At 44.2% G+C, this 22782-nt stretch overlaps 1 protein-coding gene across 1 annotated transcript; it reads right to left on the minus strand.

Moving 5' to 3' along the window:
• Positions 1 to 15884: 15884 nt before the first annotated feature.
• On the minus strand, positions 15885 to 17112 carry LOC127333668 (uncharacterized). Its single transcript, XM_051360064.1, has 2 exons — positions 17093 to 17112; positions 15885 to 16620 (listed from the first exon to the last, which is right to left on the minus strand). Exons 1-2 carry the CDS (start codon positions 17110 to 17112, stop codon positions 15885 to 15887), a joined length of 756 nt encoding a protein of 251 aa, XP_051216024.1.
• Between the last annotated feature and the right edge of the window lie 5670 nt (positions 17113 to 22782).

Consider the following 22782-nt stretch of genomic DNA (forward strand, 5'->3'; position numbering starts at 1 on the left):
CTTAATATAGTAGATTGCATCTTAGATTAGAAGATAGAGTTTGACCCGTGCACGGTTAGGTGCACGCCTGAATTAGAAAGTCCCCTGGACTATAAATATGTATCTAGGGTTTATGGAATAAACAACAACCAACGTTCAACCAACAAATCAATCTCGGCGCATCGCCAACTCCTTCGTCTCGAGGGTTTCTACCGGTAAGCATCATGCTGCCTAGATCGCATCTTGCGATCTAGGCAGCATAAGCTTCATGTTGTTCATGCGTTGCTCGTACTGAAGCCTTTTTGATGGCGAGCAACGTAGTTATCTTAGATATGTTAGGGTTAGCATTGTTCTTCGTATCATATGCTATCGTAGTGCAACCCTTGCATATCTAGCCGCCCTCACACCTATCTTAGGTGTGGGGGCGGCACCCCGCTTGATCATTATTTAGTAGATCCGATCCGTTACGGTTGCTCCTTGTTCATCAAGGATTAGTTTAATATCTGCAATAGTTAGGCCTTACAAAGGGTTGGAGGATCCAGCGGTACGTAGGGTGTCGTTTGCTAGTCCTAGACAGGATGTTCCGGGGATCAACCTCGTGTTGGTTTTTAGGCCCTATCTAGGATCGGCTTACGATCACCGTGCGTGGCCGCGAGGCCCAATCGTGAGTAGGATGATCCGATTATGCGGTGAAAACCCTAAATCGTCGTAGATCGCTTTAGCTTTATCTTGATCAAGCAGGACCACCATATATTCGTGCACCCCGTACGAATCATGGGTGGATCGGCTCTTTGAGCCGATTCACAGGATAACCTGAGAGCCGATCGAGGCTCGTATTTAATGTTTACGTGTATGCCATGCAGGAAACTAAGCGAGGCATCTCCATCACCTTCCTGACCAGGTATAGGTCAGGTGGCACGCCCTTGCATCAGCATCGGACGTGTGTACCAGAGGCTTTGCGGGCCGTCGCTCAGAGGGACCAGAGCCAGCCGCAGCCCTAGGTTGTTCCCGGCTCTACTGTGTTGCCCGTCGCTGCCCGCCGGTGGGTTTTGACCGCAACACATTCTGGCACGCCCGGTGGGACAAGCGTCTACATCAACCACATCGCTATCTACATCTGAGATGGCGGACGGCACGCCAGTCACGTACGAGGATCTGACCGACGAGCTCAAGAAGAAGTATGACGAGGTCAAAGTCATCCTCGAAGCCGACCTCATCGGCTCTTTCCACAGTACCCGTTCACATGGCATCAGGTGGAAGGGGTTCTCGCCTAATGGTGCACTCGATGGGATAGACCTCTCTGCCCCGTCGGAAGAACGCACCAGGTCCCTGCGGCAGGAGATCAACTACTTGGTGGCTCACTCGCTACACCGCCACTCTGAGAACCTGGTAAACACGTTGGAGCGTGTCGCTCTTCGCGTGATCCAGGAGATCATGAGGCACCAATACTCGCCGTCAGGACCAGCTCTCGGGACGCATCAAGGAGAGTTGCCACTCCAGTCCCGTCCACCGCTGCCATTTGCATTGGCAGCACCAGAAGTGCCGACTTCACCGGCATTCGTCGTCTACAAGATCGGTGGTGACCCTAGTGACTACCAGTTCTTGCCTGAGGCGCCTAAGGAGATCCCTCACGGGTACACGTGCACGTATGTGCCAGATTGCGGTAACTGGGCGCTCACAAACCAGGCCACAACATCAGGGACTTCTGGGAAAACAGGAGGGACGTCAGCGACAGATCTTGAGAAGCGTACGTGGCTAACTAAGTACGCCACCCCGACGAACCTCCGCAGCTCAGCTCCTGCAGTTGGCTCGAGCTGGAAAAGCAAACATGGTTGGCTAAGTACGCCACCCCGGCGAATCTTCGTAGTTCAACTCCTGCAGCCAAGACAATGACGGATCAGATCAGTACCATACCGAGAGACCAGTTCGGCATGGTGCCGAAAAGGAGGGCAATCGGCTATTCCAAGCCGTACCCCGACGAGTACGAGTTGATCCCGCTACCACCTAAATATCGGCTCCCTGATTTCTCCAAATTCAGTGGATCAGATGGTTCCAGCTCCATCGAACATGTAGGCCGATATTTGGCACAGCTAGGACCGGCCTCAGTGTCGGATCCACTACGCGTGAGGTTCTTCTCACAGTCCCTCACGGGATCGGCTTTCGGGTGGTACACCTCGTTGCCACCAGACTCGATCCGGACTTGGAAGCAGTTGGAAGAACAGTTCCATATGCAGTACCACTCAGAGGTTTCCGAGTCTGGCCTTGCCGATCTAGCACAGATACGTCAGAAGCGTGGAGAAACTGTGACAGAATACATCCAGCGCTTCAGGAATCTTAGGAACCGATGTTATTCGGTTCGTGTGACTGAAAAAGAAGCAGTCGAGTTGGCAGTAGCGGGCCTTGCAACACCGCTCAAGGACATGGCCTCCCAAGCAGACTACCCCTCACTGGCGCACATGGTTCAGAAACTGTCGGCATATGAACAGCGCCACCCGGACTTGTACCAGGACAAATTCAAGCGTGCAGTAGTCCTGGTCGAGGGCAGGAAGACGAAGTTTCTGCGGGAGATCAAGAGGTAGCAGTGGCTGAATGGACTCGGGGGGCAAACCCCGTGTCCTGCAAATGGGTAAAGCCACCAGGCCCGCCCAGGGGGTTTGATTTTGACGTGACCAAAACTGAGCAAATCTTCGACCTCCTGCTCAAGGAGAAGCAGTTGACGATTCCCGAAGGTCTCAAATTCCCCACGGTACAAGAGTTGAACGGAAAGCCATACTGCAAATGGCATAACTCGCTCTCCCATGCCACCAACGACTGCAGGGTGTGGCGTCAGCAGATCCAAATGGCGATAGAAAAAGGACGTCTGATTTTCAACCAGTACGCCATGAAGGTCGACACCCAACCCTTCCCCGCCGTTAACATGGTGGGGTGCACTTACCCTGAAGGTTGCCAGCCAGGATCCTCGTTCAGCATCCACATGGTAGGACCTGGACACCACTCTGGCAAAGATGGAGACGAGGGCAGCTGCTCTCGTAGCAAGGACACAGAGGAGGCCGCTCCACGCGATCGGCTCCATCATGATGGCAAGCACTACGTCATAGAGGGAGAAGTGAAGAACATGAGATATCAGCGACCCCTCTCTGATCACCTCCTCAACAAGTATGTGAGTCAGTATGACCAACGCCGACGATCCAGCGATGATGATGAAAGAGATCGTCTGGCTAGAGAAGCCAGAAGACATCGTCGGCATGATCGCGATGAGGAGAAGTACGAGCGCCGTGCCAAGGAAAAGTCAGGGGAGCAAGACGACAACGACAGGCACTGGGACTTCCCCTTCTTCAGACACTGCTGGGATTCAGAAATGAGCCGATTGCCCACAATCGGCAATTGCCCAGAATGCAACCAGAAGAAGAAGGAGGCAGCCAACGTGTCCGTGTTCAAACGTCTAGGGCCTCTCCCACCACAAAGCAAACGCGTTGAGTCCCCTCGTTTGGAAGATCTCGAGGATTCAGAAGACGAGGGAGAAGAAGAAGAAGACAGGTACCACCGTCCAAGGTGGTGCCCTGATGGACTCAGCCGTTCACAAAAGCGCAGGGTTCAGCGATTGCGCGGCCTGGAGGAAGCTGAAAGGTTGTACTTGCATACGCTGAGGAAGGCACGACCTGATCTGGCTGCGAAAGTTCAGCGAACCCTGGACGAAGAGGGTCGTCCACGGAAAATGGAGTGGCGTCCCAAGCAAAGGAAAGCCGACGATGAAACATCGGCTGGTACAAACATGGTGCTCGTCCTTCCGACGGAGCTTAGTGCTCCACGATTACACGATGCATTCAAGGTGGACGACAGCAAGCGCATCAACATGATAAAGTCAGAGGTTGGGCTGGTTTTATCCACCAGCCTGACCGAGTAGCAAGAACAAACCGATGAGCAAACGGGGCGAGGCTGATCCTTGTGATCAGCCCCAAAAATTATGAAGGGGCATTACAGAACCTTCAGTCAGCGCTTCAATCGATATGGAGGCCGATTCCAGCAATCAGCCAAAATTATCCTCACCACATGTTCTGCTTGTGTTCAACATCGATCTACTGGGCAGCGGCCACGTCGGCGGATGAAAGTCAACACGAATCCTCGCGGAGCCGACGTGCAAGTACAGTGCCTTGGCTAACCACAAAGCCGATATCTGCAGTCACCTGACAGATTCGGCTCGGGGGGCATATAGTCAGATGAGCATGTGCAGATAAACATGTGTAAACATGTGTGCAGTGAAACATTATGGGCCGATTAGGAAAAATCGGCCAGTAAAAAAAAAATTCATAACATACAGCCGATGCTAGGGCATCGACTTTAGAACTAAGAAACGAAGCCGATGCGCAGCCATCGACTCTAGTACAGTTACATAAGACCAAGACCTACTGGCTATGTGCTCAAGGTTCACATTTCCGCCAAGATGGTTTTCAGTTTGGTGTCCATTTACAACATCGGCGTTCAGTAGAAGGAAGCTGATCAATGACCTGTGCACTCGCCGGTATTCTCGCCTTGATTAAGGCTCGGGGGGCAGCTAACTTGGTAGATGTTCTGTTTTGGGAGCCGATTGGAGTTGCATCGACTGACCCTGTATCGTGATCTTCTCTGAAAGCAGTTCAGGTGTTGCAAAAGAAAACTGCTAAAGCTACGGAGAGGAACCGGAAAAGGAGGCCGTCGGCTTTACAGGTTTTGGACCGTCCTGTTGCTGCAAGAAAAGGAAAGGGACTGGATTCTCAAAATAGCCGATGAGTAGTCATCGGCTAAGTGATTGCGAAAAATTATGGTCAGATATCAAATCGCAGCTTGAATTTGAGAAGTGCTTGACTGGTGGTCTAATCGACATTTGAGTCCGGCTTCACGGGCGTCCAAAGGAAAAGGAATCCGATACGTTGCTATCGGTCTTGGTATGACAAGCGGAAGGAGTGAGATTGGATTAATTGGAAGATGAATTGAAAGAACAATTTTCATTAATTCAAAGGAGCGGCTTTACAAGAAAGAGCCGATGGCTCTCAAAAGAGGGATCTGGTGCCTAGTGCACTGCTACTACTAGTCCTACTCTACTAGTCATCGCTGTCCTCATCGTCGCCATCGTCGATGTCGTCGGCGCTGCTCCCAGGAAGCTCCTCGTCGCTGCTACCCCAGCCCTTGGCCGGAGCTTCGTCTTCCTCGGCATCATCATCATCCTCGCTGTCCGCCCAGGAGCGGAAGCGCTTGGTCGGCGGATACCCGATGGAGGAGGAGGATTCATCCTCCTCCTCTTCCTCCTCGTCATCATCATCGTCTTCGCTGTCCGCCCAAGCGCGGAATCGCTTGGCCGGCAGAAGCTTAGCGGAGGAAGAGGGGCCGCCCTCCTCTTTTTCTTCCTCTCCCTCTACTTCTTTCCCCTTCCCGTCGGGGGAGGTGGGTTTCGCCCAGGGATGGAGGTCATCTTCACTTTCGCTTATCAGCTCCCCATCGATGAGGAACTTGAGGTCCTCTTCCCCATCGGTTAGAGGCAGGTCGCCCTCTGGCGCGTGATCGGAGTTCCACTCCGGCTCGCTTGAAGAGAATGATTGGAGGGAGAGGCCGGAGGAGACAGGGGAAGAGGAAGGCATTGCTACAGGGGAAGAGGGTTTTTGTTGCCGATAGCTGGAACAGAGGAAGGTGATGAAGAGGGCTAATCGATCAGCGCAGTTAAATAATGAGGAGCCTGGTGGAGATTTAATGCCATTGCAGTTTCCGAGGAGGTGATGCCAAAGCTATCGAATTTTGCAGAGAAGCTGAGAAGACAGGGCATAATGATGAAGGATACTGCAACGGTTCTGCTCTGCCACGACATGACCCTTCGGAGGAAAAAACAGAGTGGTTTTGAAATTATCATTACCAAAACCAGGGGGGCATGTGTTATCATCAGGATTTGACCGGGTCAGAGGTGGGCCGCGATCAAGATGGACTTGAAGATTATACATGGAAGAATATACATGAATCGGCCTTGTGCGCAAAGTTTGGGCTAGTTTGCCCTTGTATCTTAATATAGTAGATTGCATCTTAGATTAGAAGATAGAGTTTGACCCGTGCACGGTTAGGTGCACGCCTGAATTAGAAAGTCCCCTGGACTATAAATATGTATCTAGGGTTTATGGAATAAACAACAACCAACGTTCAACCAACAAATCAATCTCGGCGCATCGCCAACTCCTTCGTCTCGAGGGTTTCTACCGGTAAGCATCATGCTGCCTAGATCGCATCTTGCGATCTAGGCAGCATAAGCTTCATGTTGTTCATGCGTTGCTCGTACTGAAGCCTTTTTGATGGCGAGCAACGTAGTTATCTTAGATATGTTAGGGTTAGCATTGTTCTTCGTATCATATGCTATCGTAGTGCAACCCTTGCATATCTAGCCGCCCTCACACCTATCTTAGGTGTGGGGGCGGCACCCCGCTTGATCATTATTTAGTAGATCCGATCCGTTACGGTTGCTCCTTGTTCATCAAGGATTAGTTTAATATCTACAATAGTTAGGCCTTACAAAGGGTTGGAGGATCCAGCGGCACGTAGGGTGTCGTTTGCTAGTCCTAGACAGGATGTTCCGGGGATCAACCTCGTGTTGGTTTTTAGGCCCTATCTAGGATCGGCTTACGATCACCGTGCGTGGCCGCGAGGCCCAATCGTGAGTAGGATGATCCGATTATGCGGTGAAAACCCTAAATCGTCGTAGATCGCTTTAGCTTTATCTTGATCAAGCAGGACCACCATATATTCGTGCACCCCGTACGAATCATGGGTGGATCGGCTCTTTGAGCCGATTCACAGGATAACCTGAGAGCCGATCGAGGCTCGTATTAATGTTTACGTGTATGCCATGCAGGAAACTAAGCGAGGCATCTCCATCACCTTCCTGACCAGGTATAGGTCAGGTGGCACGCCCTTGCATCAGCATCGGACGTGTGTACCAGAGGCTTTGCGGGCCGTCGCTCAGAGGGACCAGGGCCAGCCGCAGCCCTAGGTTGTTCCCGGCTCTACTGTGTTGCCCGTCGCTGCCCGCCGGTGGGTTTTGACCGCAACACCCGCATATCATCATCTATGTACTATAAAAGTTTCTTTTATTGGATTTTTTTGGCACCTGATATTTGGTTACTTGCCTTTTTCTTTCGATCCCGTGCCGCATCTCAAACGGTGATACCGCTGCTACTAAATGGGACCCGCATGTCATCCTCTAAGTATAATCAACTTTCTTTTCTTGGAGTTATTTTTGGCACCTGATATTTGGTCACTTGCCTTTTTCTTTTGATCGCGTGCCGCCTCTCAAACGGTGATACCGCTGCTGCAAAATGGGACCCGCATGTCATCCTCTATGTGCAATCAGGTTTCTTTTCTTGGAGTTTTTTTTGGCACCTCATATTTGGTCAGTTGCCTTTTTTTCTTTTGATCCCGTGCCGCCTCTCAAACGGTGATACCGCTGCTGCAAAATGGGACCCGCATGTCATCCTCTATGTGCAATCAAGTTTCTTTTCTTGGAGTTTTTTTGGCACCTCATATTTGGTCACTTGCCTTTTTTCTTTTGATCCCGTGCCGCCTCTCAAACGGTGATACCGCTACTGCAAAATGGGACCCGCATGTCATCCTCTATGTACTATAAACTTTCTTTTCTTGGATTTTTTTGGCACCTGATATTTGGTCACTTGCCTTTTTCTTTCGATCCCGTGCCGCCTCTAAAACGGTGATACTGCTGCTGCTAAATGGGACCCGCATATCATCCTCTATGTACAATCAAGTTTCTTTTCTTGGATTATTTTTGGCTTCTGATATTTGGTCACTTGCCTTTTTCTTTCGATCTCATGCCACGTTTGAAACGTTGAGGAACCTGCTGGCTCATGGGACCCGCATGTCATCCTCTATGTACTATAAAAGTTTATTTTCTTTTGATCTCAAGCCGCATTTGAAACATTGGGACCGCTGCTGCAAAATGGGACCCGCATGTCATCCTCTATGTACAATAAAAGTTTCTTTTCTTGGATTATTTTTCACCCTCTAATTTTTGGTCACTTGCCTTTTTCTTTCGATCTCATGCCGCCTTTGAAAACGTTGAGCAACCTGCTGGCTCATGGGACCCGCATGTCATCCTCTATGTACTATAAAAGTTTATTTTCTTGGATTTTTTCACCCTCTGATTTTTGGCTAGTTTCCTTTTTCTTTCGATCCCCTGCCGCCTTGAAAACGTTGAGTAAGCTGCTGACTCATAGGACCCGCATGTCATCCTCTATGTACAATAAACTTTCTATTTTTCGAGTTTTTTTGACCTCCTAATTTCTGGCTACTTTCTTTTTCTTTTGATCTCAAGCTGCATTTGAAACATTGAGACCGCTGCTGCAAAATGGGACCCGCATGTCATCCTCTATGTACAATAAAGTTTCTTTTCTTGGATTATTTTTGGCTCCTGATATTTGGTCACTTGCCTTTTTCTTTCGATCTCATGCCGCCTTTGAAACGTTGAGTAAGCTGCTGGCTCATGGGTCCCGCATGTCATCCTCTACGAACAATAAAAGTTTCCTTTCTTGGAGTTATTTTTGACCCCTAATTTCTGGTTACTTCCTTTTTCTTTTGATCCCCTGCCGCCTTTGAAACGTTGAGGATTCTGCTGGCTCATGGGTCCCACATGTCAGCCCCTTTCCTTTCTTGGACTTATTTTGACCTCTAATTTCTGGCTATTTTGCCTTTTTTTTAATCCTGTGCCGTCTTGGAAACGTTGAGGATGATGCTGCCTCATGGGTCCCGCATGTCATCCTCTCAGAACGATAAATGTTTATTTTCTTGGATTTTTTACCAACTGATTTTTGGTTTATTATTTCTTTCCATCCCCAGCTGCCTTTAAAACGTTGACGACGCTGCTAGCTCATGGGTCCCCGATGTTAGCCTCCCCGAATAAGAAACGTGTGATATCTTGATTATTTTGCAGACAACAAACAGTGTATTCCGCTCTGAGCTTTGCAAACGGATAAATTAAATCTTTATTTTTACATAAACAAACATATATGTTGAATCTCCTTGTTTTTTGTTTTTGCGAAACATAGGACTTTCCTATTTTGGAGTGGGCTAAAATTGGACGAGTCAAAAGGAGTCCAGCAGGATAGTTCGAAGGCCCAGATGGCCAGATGCAGCCCAATTGAAATATTTCTTTTCTTGGATTTTTTGACCCCCTGATTTCCTGCTACTTCTTTATTCTTTTGATCCCGTGCCGCCTTGGAAACATTGAGACCGCTGCTGCAAAATGGGAGCCGCATGTCATCCTCTATGTACAATAAAAGTTTCTTTTCTTGGATTATTTTCGGGTCCTGATATTTGGTCACTTGCCTTTTTCTTTTGATCTCATGCCACCTTTGAAACGTTGGGGAACCTGCTGGCTCATGGGTCCCACATGTCAGCCTATATGAACAATAAACCTTTCCTTTCTTGGAGTTATTTTGACCCCTAATTTCTGGCTATTTCGCCTTTTTTATCCCGTGCCGCCTTGGAAACGTTGAGGATGCTGCTGCCTCAAGGGACTCGCATGTCATCCTCTTAGAACGATAAATGTTTCTTTTCTTGGATTTTTTACCAACTGATTTTTTGTTTATTTTTTATTTCGATCCTCTGCCGCCTTTAAAATGTTGACGATGCTGCTGGCTCATGGGTCCCCGATGTCAGCCTCCCCGTACAAGAAACATGTGATATCTTGATTATTTTGAAGACAATAAACAGTGTATTTCACTCTGAGCTATTGCAAAGAGATAAATTAAATCTTTGGTTTTAGATAACAAACTTATATGTTGAATCTCCTTGTTTTTTGTTTTTGTCAAGCATAGGACTTTACTGTTTTGGAGTGAGCTGAAATTGTACGAGTCAAAAGGCTTCCAACGGGATAGTTCGAAGGCCCAGATGTCCAGATGCAGCCCAATTGAAATATTTCTTTTCTTGGATTTTTTTGACCCTCTGATTTCTGGCTACTTCCTTTTTCTTTTGGTCTTGTGCCGCCTTGGAAACTATGAGACCGCTATTGCAAAATGGGACCCACATGTCATCCTCTATGTACAATAAAATTTTCTTTTCGTGGATTATTATTGGCTCCTGATATTTGTCACTTGCCTTTTTCTTTCAATATGATTCCAACTTTGAAATGTTGAGACCGTTGCTGCAAAATGGGACCCGCATGTCATCCTCTATGTATAATAAAAGTTTTTTCTTGGATTATTTTTGGCACCTGATATTTAGTCACTTGCCTTTTTCTTTCGATCTCATGCCGCATCTGAAACGTTGAGGAAGCTACTGGCTCGTGGGTCCCGCAAGTCATCCTCTATGTAGAATAAAAGTTTCCTGTCTTGGAATTATTTTTTACCCCTAATTTCTGGCTACTTCTTTTTTCTTTTGATCCCGTGCCGCATTGGAAACATTGAGACCGCTGCTGCAAAATGGGACCCACATGTCATCCTCTATGGACAATAAAAGTTTCTTTTCGTGGATTATTTTTGGCTCCTGATATTTGTCACTTGCTTTTTCTTTCGATCTCATGTCAACTTTGTGTTGAGACCGCTGCTTCAAAATGGGACCCGCATGTCATCCTCTATGTACAATAAAAGTTTTTTTGGATTATTTTTTGCACCTGATATTTAGTCACTTGCCTTTTTCTTTCGATCTCATGCTGCATCTGAAACGTTGAGGAAGCTGCTGTCTCGTGGGTCCCGCAAGTCATCCTCTATGTAAAATAAAAGTTTCCTTTCTTGGATTTATTATTTTTTACCCCTAATTTCTGGTTACTTCTTTTTTCTTTTGATCCCGTGCCACCTTGGAAACGTTGAGACCGCTGCTACAAAATGGGACCCGCATGTCATCCTCTATGTATAGTAAAGTTTCTTTTCTTGGAGTTATTTTTGGCTCGTGATATTTTCTCACTTGCCTTTTTCTTTCAATCCCGTGCCACCTTTGAAACGCTGAGACCACTGCTGCAAAATGGGACCCGCATGTCGTCCTCTATTTACAAAAAAAGTTTCCTTTCTTGGAGTTATTGTTGACCCCTAATTTGTGGCTACTTCCTTTTTTTTTGATCCCCTGCCGCCTTTGAAACGTTGAGGACTCTGCTGGCTCATGGGTCCCACATGTCAGCCTCTGTGAACAATAAAGTTTCCTTTCTTTGATTTATTTTTGACCCCTAATTTCTGGCTATTTGCCTTTTTTGGGGATCCCATGCCGCCTTGGAAACGTTGAGGATGCTGCAGCCTCATGGGTCCCGCATGTCATCCTCTCAAAACGATAAATGTGTTTTTTCTTGTTTTTTTTACCGACTGATTTTTGGCTTATTTTTTCTTTCGATCTCATTCCACCTTTAAAACGTCGAGGACGCTGCTGGCTCATGGGTCCCACATGTCAGCCTCTTTAAATAATAAACGTTTCCTTTGTTGGATTTATTTTTGACCAATAATTTTTGGCTATTTGCCATTTTCTTTCGATCGCATGGCGCCTTTGAAACCTTGAGACGTTGCTGGCTCATGGATCCCACATGTCAGCCTCTATGAATAATAAAAAAACTCGTTTCATGGAATTATTTTTGACAGTAATTAAGGGATATCCATTTTGGCTCATACGAGCATTTTTTCCCATTGTGTGAATCTACATTTCAAAGTGTCAAAAAATTCTAAAATAAAATTTTCCATGTACATCTACACATTTTATGTTCGTACACAAATTTTCAAAAAAAAAAACTAAAAAAATTGTGGCTCCCGTAAAAAAGACAAGTTTTGATGCTATAACACGACTACATACAGGATATTTTTTTTGTCTTTTTTGTACACGCCACATAATATGTTGTTTCTCCACAAAAACTTGTGCACTAACATAGAATGTCAGGATGTACACCAAAAAAAATTATGTCATATTTTTTGACATTTTTAAAATTATTTTTTTAATTATTTTGTATAATGGGAGCATTTGCTCCTATGAGCCAAAATGCCACCTCTAGTAATTACTAGCTATTTGCATTTTTTCGATCCCCCGCCGCATTTGAAACTAAGAGGACGCTGCTGCACGTGAGGTGTGGTATGAAGTTAAAGGCTTCTATGGTAATCACCTAAACCGTAAGACTTTTGCCTCTCCTAAGATGTGGATCTTTGATTATCTGGATAGATGTGGTGACCTTGAAGCTACAGTCCTGGCGGTGACATGTTGGCATATTTGGGATGCCCGTAATAAGCTAAGAGAAGAACATACGATGGTGTCTCCCACAAGCGTAGCCGCAAAGATCAAAGCTTATGTTGACATTATTGTTGAGCACTTATTCAGAACCAATCCTAGTCACAGCCGTGAACCCTCTTCACTTTATTGTTGGGTTCCGCCGCCGATTGGAATGGTTTTGATCAATGTTGATGCTCCTCTTTTTGCTTCTTCTCGCCGCATGGGAGCGGGAGTGGTGATCCGGGACCATAATGGAGTTTGTGTTGCTGCTTGCAGCGACTCTTACCAGAAGATTACCATTCATGAACTAGCTGAAGCCATGGCGATGAGGAGGTCTTTAATCTTTGCTAAGGATGAGAACCTCGATCACGTGTCTCTAGCTACTGACTGCCTCTCCATGGTTCAGCGCATCAACGCCGGTGAGATGGATCGTTCGATTTGTGGACCAGTTGTCCAGGATATCAAGCACCTTATTGCTACATTCTCAACATGTTTTGTTGTTCATGTTCGCCGCGAGCTGAATGCGGCGGCGCATTTGTTAGCCCATTCTAGTGAGTTTTCTTTGTCTAGTGTGTGGCATGGTGTGCCTCCAGATTATATCCGGCGAACTCTTTGTATCTATAATTCTATATAAATCACGTCTTGATCGAAAAATCTGAATAAATCATGAGTTCAATCTGCTGGATCAGAGTCCTTGGGCCTCAGCATACAAATTAAGATGAACTATTTAACAGATTTAGCGCATCCAGGTCACACAGTTAACAACTAGTTGTACACTAGCACATCACGGCATATTGGATGACCAAATAAGAGCATGATTGCTTCGTTTCACATATAAGAGATCTGAGTCAGTACCAAATTCATTACCTGAAACTATGAAGATGTTTCGTTTCAGGTGTTCGGTTTCAACATAAACTTAATTTTTCTATACATCGTGTTTCCCAAAACTACACTAATTTTGCAGTATAAAAACAAGATCTTGACCTCTTTTTCTAATTAGAAGTATCTGTTTCCTAGATAGAAAATACTAAAATTTTACAACTTTGATTTTAGAAAAACTTAGATGCCAAACTGAGCCTGAGTGACATGTTTTTTTTTGGAAAATTATGTATGGTTCACATGTGGGGTCCGCACAGTCACCTAGGTCGCACATCTACTTCCTTGCCCCGACTCGGACTGGTTTGGGGTATAGACCTCGATCAATCAGGACCAGTTGAGGCACATTTCGTGGCAGCAGCAAGAACAGCTGCCCGCAGGGATGTACGTTCGCTTATCTAAGCAAAAAAATAGGGGTGGTCCTCTCAAAGTATGATCAACAGGAGATTGCTATATTATAAAGGATGTACACACATTGTAATTATAGTGCTGAAATAAAGTCAAACATTAAACAGCCATACATGGGTTATAATCTAAAGGCAACACGAAATACAAAAGCAGGACAATGTTCAAATAAACTGATTCAATATAGTACATACTAAAAACTGTGTACTACTTCTCAACACTTCAAGCACAAGAAAAATGTGTGTCGGTCTTTTTTAAAGGTAACACGGAATGGGCAAAGTCTAAACCAGGCTTAAACCACATAGACGCTTGTGGGACACTAGCCCAACCATCTCCTGGAAGGCTGATGACTCCCACAGTCTCACCTCCATCTGGCTACCGGTTGCAGCGCAAAATGTTAGGGTATTGATTACAAAGAAACCTCCTGTATGTTGTATATCCGCAGTTTTTCCTCATGAATTTAACCAATGTGCCATCAGGAGCATTGGTTTCACGTTTCTTCAGGTTGTCCATGATAGGGTAATTGAGTCTGAGGAACAGAGAGTGGTCGCCGAGGCTGTTAAGCTGCCTGGAAACTAAGTCCCCTGGAGGTGCAGTATATATGGGATCCCGCTCAAAGACGTAGGTGGTAATAGGAGGATACTGCCGTAGCTGAAGCCCTGCCATTAGCAGCATAGGGAATGTCAGGAGGTACTTCACCATGGGCAATCACAATGTGGTTTACTGTAAGGATGATCATCAAGCGCTTGCCATCAGCAGATCGAGCGAGGAACCACTCGTAAGGCTGATAATCCACCACCGGTGGCGGGATTACAAACGGCAACTTCAGGTTTGCTGCAACATTAGAAATGGACAAATAGGGTGTTACTGGCAAACATATTTTAACAGAAGCATTGTTCATCGTTCATTTTTTTCAGTCGGTGTTATGCGGTGGTTCTATTATCGCCTTCATCAAGTATACATGATATAGCATTGATGAACTGAATGTGAACACCCGTTAGTGGCTTTTTTTAGTAGATTCTGTCAACCATTTGCTAGCTTCTATATATATCACTAGTAGACATACATCCCGAAAGCATTAGAATATTAGACCATGTTCACAAGAATAACATCAAGTCTGAAGTACATTAACTGAGTGATAAAGTATATTGTTCAGACCAGTACAAAATATAGGGAGTTAAAGTAACACTATACATAAATTGGCCCATATCTTGCATATATCTCTCTAGCAAAGGGATCAGCCACTGACAAGTCATGTATCAACTAACTACGAACACCGTCCGGGCTGAACTTTTCTAAGGATGGTAAATATCCAAACTGAAAATCAACATCACTAGAAGCGGTGTTCTTCAGGTCTAGGCGCTTGAACTGGGTATCCCACCAGATCTTGTTGTGATAATTTGTTACACTAAAATTCATTACTTTGAGCATTCTAGTGTTCTGCATAAAGAACTTGGAGACAATAACATCATTTCTCCTTCCTCGCTAGTCAAAAATTGAAATTTCTTTGACGTGGAGATCAAGGCATTCAATGGGACAGGCTGGCTCATTATGCAGCACATGAACCTTATCGCCGGTTCTATAAAACTGCAAAGAAGTCAAATTAAGTAGTCAGTACAATAACAAAGTACTTCATAGCTATGAACTAATGAATATCTCAGGTGAGTTGAATCATGTGTTAATTGAGGACCGTGGAACAACATAATCCCCTGACACGTTCCAATTTGATAGATGCGCTTTTTTTACATCTGTTATTGTCATTGTAAAGTTGGGGAAAGGTTACCAACATGGGAAACTCCAATCCGCAACTAGTTACGGGTGCACCCCATTTTTCTTTTGACACTTCCAAGTTTCCAAAAAAATGTAAACTAAAAGTCTGGACATACATTGTGTTCTATCATGTGCGTCTGTGAAGTTTCATCCAAAAATATGATAATATGTGATCTACACAAAAAAAGAACAAATGATGTGTAAATAGTAAGTCACACTATTTACATATGTCTTCTCTTTTTTACACAGATCACATATTATCATGTGTTTATATGAAACTTCACAGATGCACAAGATACAACACATTGTATGACAAGAAGTTTAGTTTTGAACCAACATAATATAACTCCATTGTGGATGTTCTTCTAGTACAAAATATTGTTCAACTGATCTAGGCTAATAACAGGTTAACTCCATGTAACTCTACACTTTTTGCTCATAGTGGTAAACAGTTAACAACAACGAATTTACCTCGCTATATAGCTTCTCCGTGCAGGGAAAGCATCTAAGAAATGCAAGTAGTTGATCCAGACGAGGGTCGTCAGATTTTAGAACCAAGTTCTTCACTGTGCACAGAGAATGTTCCAAGCTTATGGGCATCATCCTCTATAGGACAATGGTACATATGTCAAAAAATAACAAAAATGTGAGTTAATTCAACAAGAAGAAGGCTGTTCTACCAAAAAGTTTATGCGTCCAATAACAAGTTGGCAGCCAGGGTACGACGCAAAGCCCAACACCGTCAACTTTGGTGCGTTGGCGACCTGGATTAGTAGTGGAACATCATGAACACATATGACCAATCTCTCGAGGCAAGATGCATCCATAATTTGCACCGTGTCTAACTGAATAAGTTCGGTGGTGTTGCGTTTCCAATAGCTAGCCACACTAATTGTACGAAGATTTGGCATGTGAATGTTGAGGTGGGTGAACCCGTGGACCCCCTCAAGGTGAAGTGCCTCGAGCACAATACAGCGGGTGAACAGGTGGTCGATGTTCGTCGCCTTACAGATGTAGACGTCATAGAGCATGAGCTTCTTGAGTTGGGAGAAAAGAAGCATGGAGTTGGCACAAATCTCGGGAAAATAGCAAGTAAAAATGCTGACAATGCGCAGCGTGGGCGCGCAGCAGAGCGCGGATAGCGGGAACGAGCGCATCACTGTTCCACCTTCGAATCTGAGGTTCTCGACGCAAGATAGGGTGCTGGACCGGAACCGTCTGTCGAGCGTGGTGTCAACCTTGCAAGTGTTTCTGAAGGGGTCGATGGATATGCTTCTGGCGGGGCCAGGGTGAGCGGCGAGAATACCGGAGACCGCGGCGATGCGTTTGTGGTTTTGCTTGACGAGTTGGTCGTCGATCTCGAGGTTAAGTGGGACGGAGTGCCAGAGGTGGCTACCGTTTGGAGACCAAGGTTGTGCTTACAACAGATTTAGTGGGCAAGTGGGAGATGCTGATTTGGAGAATCTGGTCGGGGAGGCGGTGATACGTCCAAAACATATCTACTTTCTCGAACACTTTTGCTATTGTTTTGCCTCTAATTTGTGTATTTTGGATACAACTAACACGGACTAACGCTGTTTTCAGCAGAATTGCCCTGGTGTCTTGTTTTTGTGCAGAAACTCAACTTTCAGGAAAATCCCCGGGATTAATTCCAATGGGCCTATTTTCATAGAAGAATAACGAAGCCAGAAGACCAGAAGGAGGGGGGCCACGAGGCAGCCACCCCACCAGGCGGCGCGGCAGGCCCCTGGGCCGTGCCGGCCTATGGTGGCGGTGCCTCGGGCAGCCCCAGGTACCCCCCTCTGGACTACTTAAGGGTTTCGACCTAAAAACGCACGGGGGTTAGAAGAAATCGCCAAAAGACATCCAGAACACCACCGCCATCGCGAAACTCCGTCTCGGGACCAGAAACTCCGTTCTGGCACTCTGCCGGGACGGGGAATTAGAGGAGATCATCGCCATCATCACCACTGACGCCTCTCCATCGACCAGCCATGTTTCCCCCATCCATGTGTGAGTAATTCCCCCGCTGTAGGCTGAAGGGGATGGTAGGGATTGGATGAGATTGGTCATGTAATAGCATAAGATTGTTAGGGCATAGTGCCTAGTGTCCGTAATTGGTACTTTTATGATATTGTTGCAACTTGTTATGCTTAATGCTTGTCACTAGGGCCCGAGTGCCATGATCTCAGATCTGAACATGTTATCAATTCATGATGATATTCATTGCTTTATGATCTTACCTGCAAGTTGTATACACGTATTGCTGTCCGGAACCCGAGGCCCCAAAGTGACATAAATTGGGACAACCGGAGGGGAAGGCGGTGATATGAGGAACACATGTGTTCACGGAGTGTTAATGCTTTGCTCCGGTGCTCTATTAAAAGGAGTACCTTAATTTCCAGTAGATTCCCTAGAGGTCCGGCTGCCACCGGCTGGTAGGACAAACGATGTTGTGCAAGTTTCTCATTGCGAGCACGAACGACTATATACGGAGCACATGCCTATGGATTATTTAGTACTTGGATACTGTTTTATTACTATCTGCAAATGCCCTACCTTGATTGTTACATGAGTTTCTCTCATCCATGCAACGCCCGTTCATCCATCCCTGTGCCTACAATATTTTAATCCTGTTGTTTACTATAATCACTACTGCTGTCTTTGTTACACTGCTACTGATATTTCACTACTGCTACTGCTATAAAACTGTTGCTACTAATAAACTCTTGCGAGCAAGTCTGTTTCCAGGTGCAACTGAATTGACAACTCCGCTGTTAAGGCTTACAAATATTCTTTGGCTCCCCTTGTGTCGAATCAATAAATTGGGTTTTACTTCCCTCGAAGACTGTTGCGACCCCCTATACTTGTGGGTCATCTAGACTATTTTCTGGCGCCGTTGTCGGGGAGCATAGCTTTATTTGCAAGTTCACTTGGATTGATATTGTTCGCTGCAAATTCTTCATCATGGGTAAACCTCGCGATACTAAAGTCGCCATATTACCATCCACTACAAGACAAGGTACAACTCTAAGTACCTCTGCTGCTCTTGATTCACCATCTGTGATAAGTCAACTTGTTTCACCACCACAAGCTTCACATGCTGGTACTTCTGCTGAATCTGAAAATTCTTATAATTTTAATGATGCTTCTGTTGTGCTTGATGATAGTGGTTCGTTAGGATCTTTTCTAGATGCTACAATTGCTAGGTCTAGACAAATTGAAAATACTGAAACTCCTAATGAAAATACTGTTACACCTGTTAATTCACCTGAGTCTGAATACTCTAGTGATGATCTTGATGAAGATTATGTGGAACTTGATGATGATTTTATTGTTAAGTGCAATACTACTACTGATGGAAGTAAAATTAAAAAGCTTCTTGCACAACATACTGTTAGACATAAGCTGTCTCCTGATCCTAAATTTTCCACATCTCCTATAAACATTAAGGATAAGGATTATGATTTTTCTCTTGATTTATCTCATATATCTATTGTTGAGAAAACACCTTTTTGTGGTACTGAAAAAGAAAGTGATGTAGAACACATGATTGAGCTGTCTACTCTGAGTAGCTTGTTTTCTGATGATATCAAGAAGCGTACTTATTTTGTTGCTAAATTTTTTCCTTTCTCATTAAAGGATGATGCTAAAACTTGGTATAATAGTTTGCCTCCTGATTCTATTGATAGTCCAAGTGGTTTGCTTGATGTTTTCTTTCGGAAATACTTTCCTGCTAGTGCTCAACACATTGCTTTGCAGAAAATTTATAGCTTTGATCAGGAAGATGGAGATAAATTGCCTGAAGCTTGGGCAAGGTTTTGCTCTCTTATCAGAGCTCGACCTGTACATGATTTAGAAAAGCATGATTTACTTGATATATTTTATAGTGGACTAACTATTGAGTCTAGGGCATACCTGGATAGTTGTGCTGGTTGTGTTTTCAGGAAAAGAACTCCGGACGAAGCTGAAGAATTATTGGCTAGAATAGGCCGAAATCATGATGATTGGACTACACCTGAACCAACCCCAACGCCAATATTGAAGAAGAGGGGTTTGATTAAATTAAATGATGAAGATATGAGGGAAGCCAAGAAATCTCTTAAGGAGAAAGGTATTAAATCTGAAGATGTGAAGAATTTACCTCCCATAGAAGATTTATGTAAGATAACTCCCCCTTCATCCATGATTGAGGTACACTCTCTTCAACGCTTTACTAGGGAAGACATTCCTTATTCAAAACCTCCTGCTCAATGCTTAGATGAGTTTGAATGTTTGATAATTATGTTGTTAAGCAAGATAATTAATATGAGAGTAGAGAATCATTTAATGGAAAATTCTCGAGCTATTAGTGAATTGCATGATATTGTGGAGAGAACCTCCAATGATGTTAAGATGCTTATTAAACATTTTCATATGGTTCAAACTCAAATTGATCAACTCACTAAAGTGCAAAGTGACTTGTTAAAAAATATTTCCAAAGAAAAACATGCTTATGAAGTAACAACTAGAGGCGGTGTTTCTACTCAGGATCCTCTATATCCTGAGGGGCATCCCAAAAGAGTTGAACAAGATTCTCAACGAATTGAACCTAGTGCTCCTTGTAAGAAAAAGAAGAAGAAACATAAAACTGTTGTAGAATCCTCTGAGCCTGTTAATGATCCTAATAGTATTTCTATTTCTGATGCTGAAACTGAAAGTGGTAATGAACATGATAAAGATAATGATAAGAATGATGCTTCTGATAAAGAAGAGGTTGAAGATCAACCTGAAAAGCATGCTAAAAATAAAAGTATACTAAAGAAGATTTTACTGCTAAGAAACATGGTAATGAAAGGGAACCTTGGGTTCAAAAGCAAATGCCTTTTCCTGCTAAGAAACTAAAATCAAAGGAAGAAGAACACTATAATAAATTTTGTGATTGGATGAAACCTTTGTTCTTGCAAATCCCTTTGAGTGATGCTATTAAATTGCCTCCTTATTCAAAGTATATGAAAGATATTGTCTCTAACAAAAGGAAAATTCCTAATGAGGAGATTTCCACTATGCTTGCTAATTACTCTTTCAATGGCAAAGTTCCAAAGAAGCTGGGCGACCTAGGTATACCGACTATTCCTTGTTCCATCAAGAATAATTATGTTTGAACTGCTCTATGTGATTTGGGAGCAGGTGTTAGTGTTATGCCTTTTTCTCTTTATAAGAGACTTTATTTAGATAAGTTGATACCAACTGATATATCTTTGCAAATGGCTGATAAATCTACTACTATTCCTGTTGGTATATGTGAGGATGTTCCTGTTCAAGTTACTAATAATTGCTTAATATTAACTGATTTTGTTGTGTTGGAAATGCCTGAAGATGATAATATGTCTATTATTCTTGGAAGACCTTTTCTTAACACCGCAGGGGCTGTTATTGATTGCAATAAAGGAAAAGTTACTTTCAATGTTGATGACAAGGAGCATACTGTTTATTTTCCCAAGAGGATTGATAAAGTACGTGGAGTTAATATAATTTCTAATGTGAGAACTATCAAAGTGGGGGTTATTGATTGTCCTATATATGAGCCTAAAGAAGGATATCAAAATATTATGATTGGATCCATATCAATACAATACAAGGTAATATGATTGATTTGAGGCTTATTTCTTCTTATATCATGTAAAATTTATTTGGTGGCAAGACTTGATCAACCTTGTTAACAAGTACATTTTATATGCATAGAGGAACTAAACAACATTTCTTTCTTTCTCCACTTGTTTTACTTGCTGTAGCACTACTTGTTTTGCAAGGTTCTTTAATTGTTTAGAGGTTTGAAAATCTTTTTCTGCCCTGTAATAATAATTTTAACACCCAGAAATGTGCATTTTTCAAAGTTTTCAAAAATTTACAAAAATTATATTGTTGGTCTTATTTTTCGAAGAGCTACCTGGGAGCACCTGGGGCTGACCAGTGGGGCACCCCAGGGCTGCCCCCCATGTGCCGGCGCGGCCAAGGAGGGGGGCGCGCCACCCTGTGGTGTGGGCCCCTCCTTGCCCCACTTATTCATCTCTTCCTCCCATTCTACTCTCTCTCCCGAAAAAACTCGTACCAACTTTCTCTCACTCGCATTTTTGCTCAAGAGCTCGGGATTCTTCGATCTCTTTGCTCAACCCAGATTCCTGTCTGAAATTTGGCACATTTGCTCTCCGGTATGTGACTCCTTCGATTATCCAATTAGAATTTTGTTTGGTTGAGTATATCTTGAATATTTTGCTGCTGTAGGTAACATGTTAAGTGAGCTTGCATGCTTGTTCTAAGTTGTAAAAATTAGTTTTGATGCATGTTTAGTACTCTACCAAGTTCCTATAGTAGTTTCCCTCAATTATATATCTCCAAATCAACTTTTATAATGTTTGTTGAAAAATTTCAGAAAAGGAAGATGGATAACCATACCTTTGGAGAAATGTTCGAAAGAGAGACGACAAGCACGGGGAGGCCCTCAAGGGCAGCCACTCGAATTAGACGATCCTATAATGAGGATGTCATCGCACCGAGCTTCGAAGTTGAAGAGGATAATGGAGTTCCTAATGCTTCATCCTTTCCATGTTATGACTTTTTGCGTAATGCAGGGCTGCTCGATGACTTCTTATTCCTCATCAATAATGTGGGCTTATCTACCTATATGGAAGATGAGAGGAGTCAATACTACATGCTAACTAAAATCTTTGTTGAAAGCTTTCAGTTCAACAACACACACTACCAACCATCGGTTACATTCAGGATTTATGATAGGCCTATTACTATGAAGTTGAAGGATTTTTGTGCTGCATTGGATATTGCCCCTGTAGGTACAGCGAAGAAGATCGAGAAAAATCCGAAGGCTTTGACGGAGCTCTATCGAGAAGTTACCAATGATGATAGCCGCACCATTCAGCGTGGCAAGATAAGAAACATTCAACTCCCTGCCATTAGATATTTCGCTTACTATCTTGCTACTAGCATTCTTGGTAGGGAGAACACTAGCAATATTTCTAGTTATCATCTTGCTTTCCTAGTTGCTGCACTTACTGGAAAGACACCTTATCATCTTGGTGCTCTTGTTGCTCGTCGTTTATCCAATAAGAGGCCTATTTTTGGGGGAATTGTCGCCTTACGTATTATTACATATCTAGATCTTCCTCTTGACCCTACCGATGAGAAATTAACTCCTATAAAGCTTGATATTGCTGCTATGAAGAGTCACCAATTTGTTACAACTGACTCTAGTTTAGATAATATTGTCTATAGAATGTTGTTTATTGACGGGGATGAGAGGAAAATCTCTTTGCCGCAGACTGATTTGTTCAGTGTTCACAGGAGACCGTGGTCGCGCTCTAAGGAGGAGGTGGATGAGCAGCTGAGGATACATGGGTTCCACCAACAGCATGACTCCGAGGACGCCGAGCCCTCCTACGGGTACACCGTCACGTATCCTGGTGCGTCTTCCAGTACATACCCATAACAGGATCCTTCTTCGTCATACTACGGAGGTGCCACTTCGTGGGCACCATGAGATTGAACTCCACTTAGGCC

This window comes from Lolium perenne, chromosome 1 (assembly GCF_019359855.2).
Source record: "Lolium perenne isolate Kyuss_39 chromosome 1, Kyuss_2.0, whole genome shotgun sequence".
NCBI lineage: Eukaryota > Viridiplantae > Streptophyta > Magnoliopsida > Poales > Poaceae > Lolium > Lolium perenne.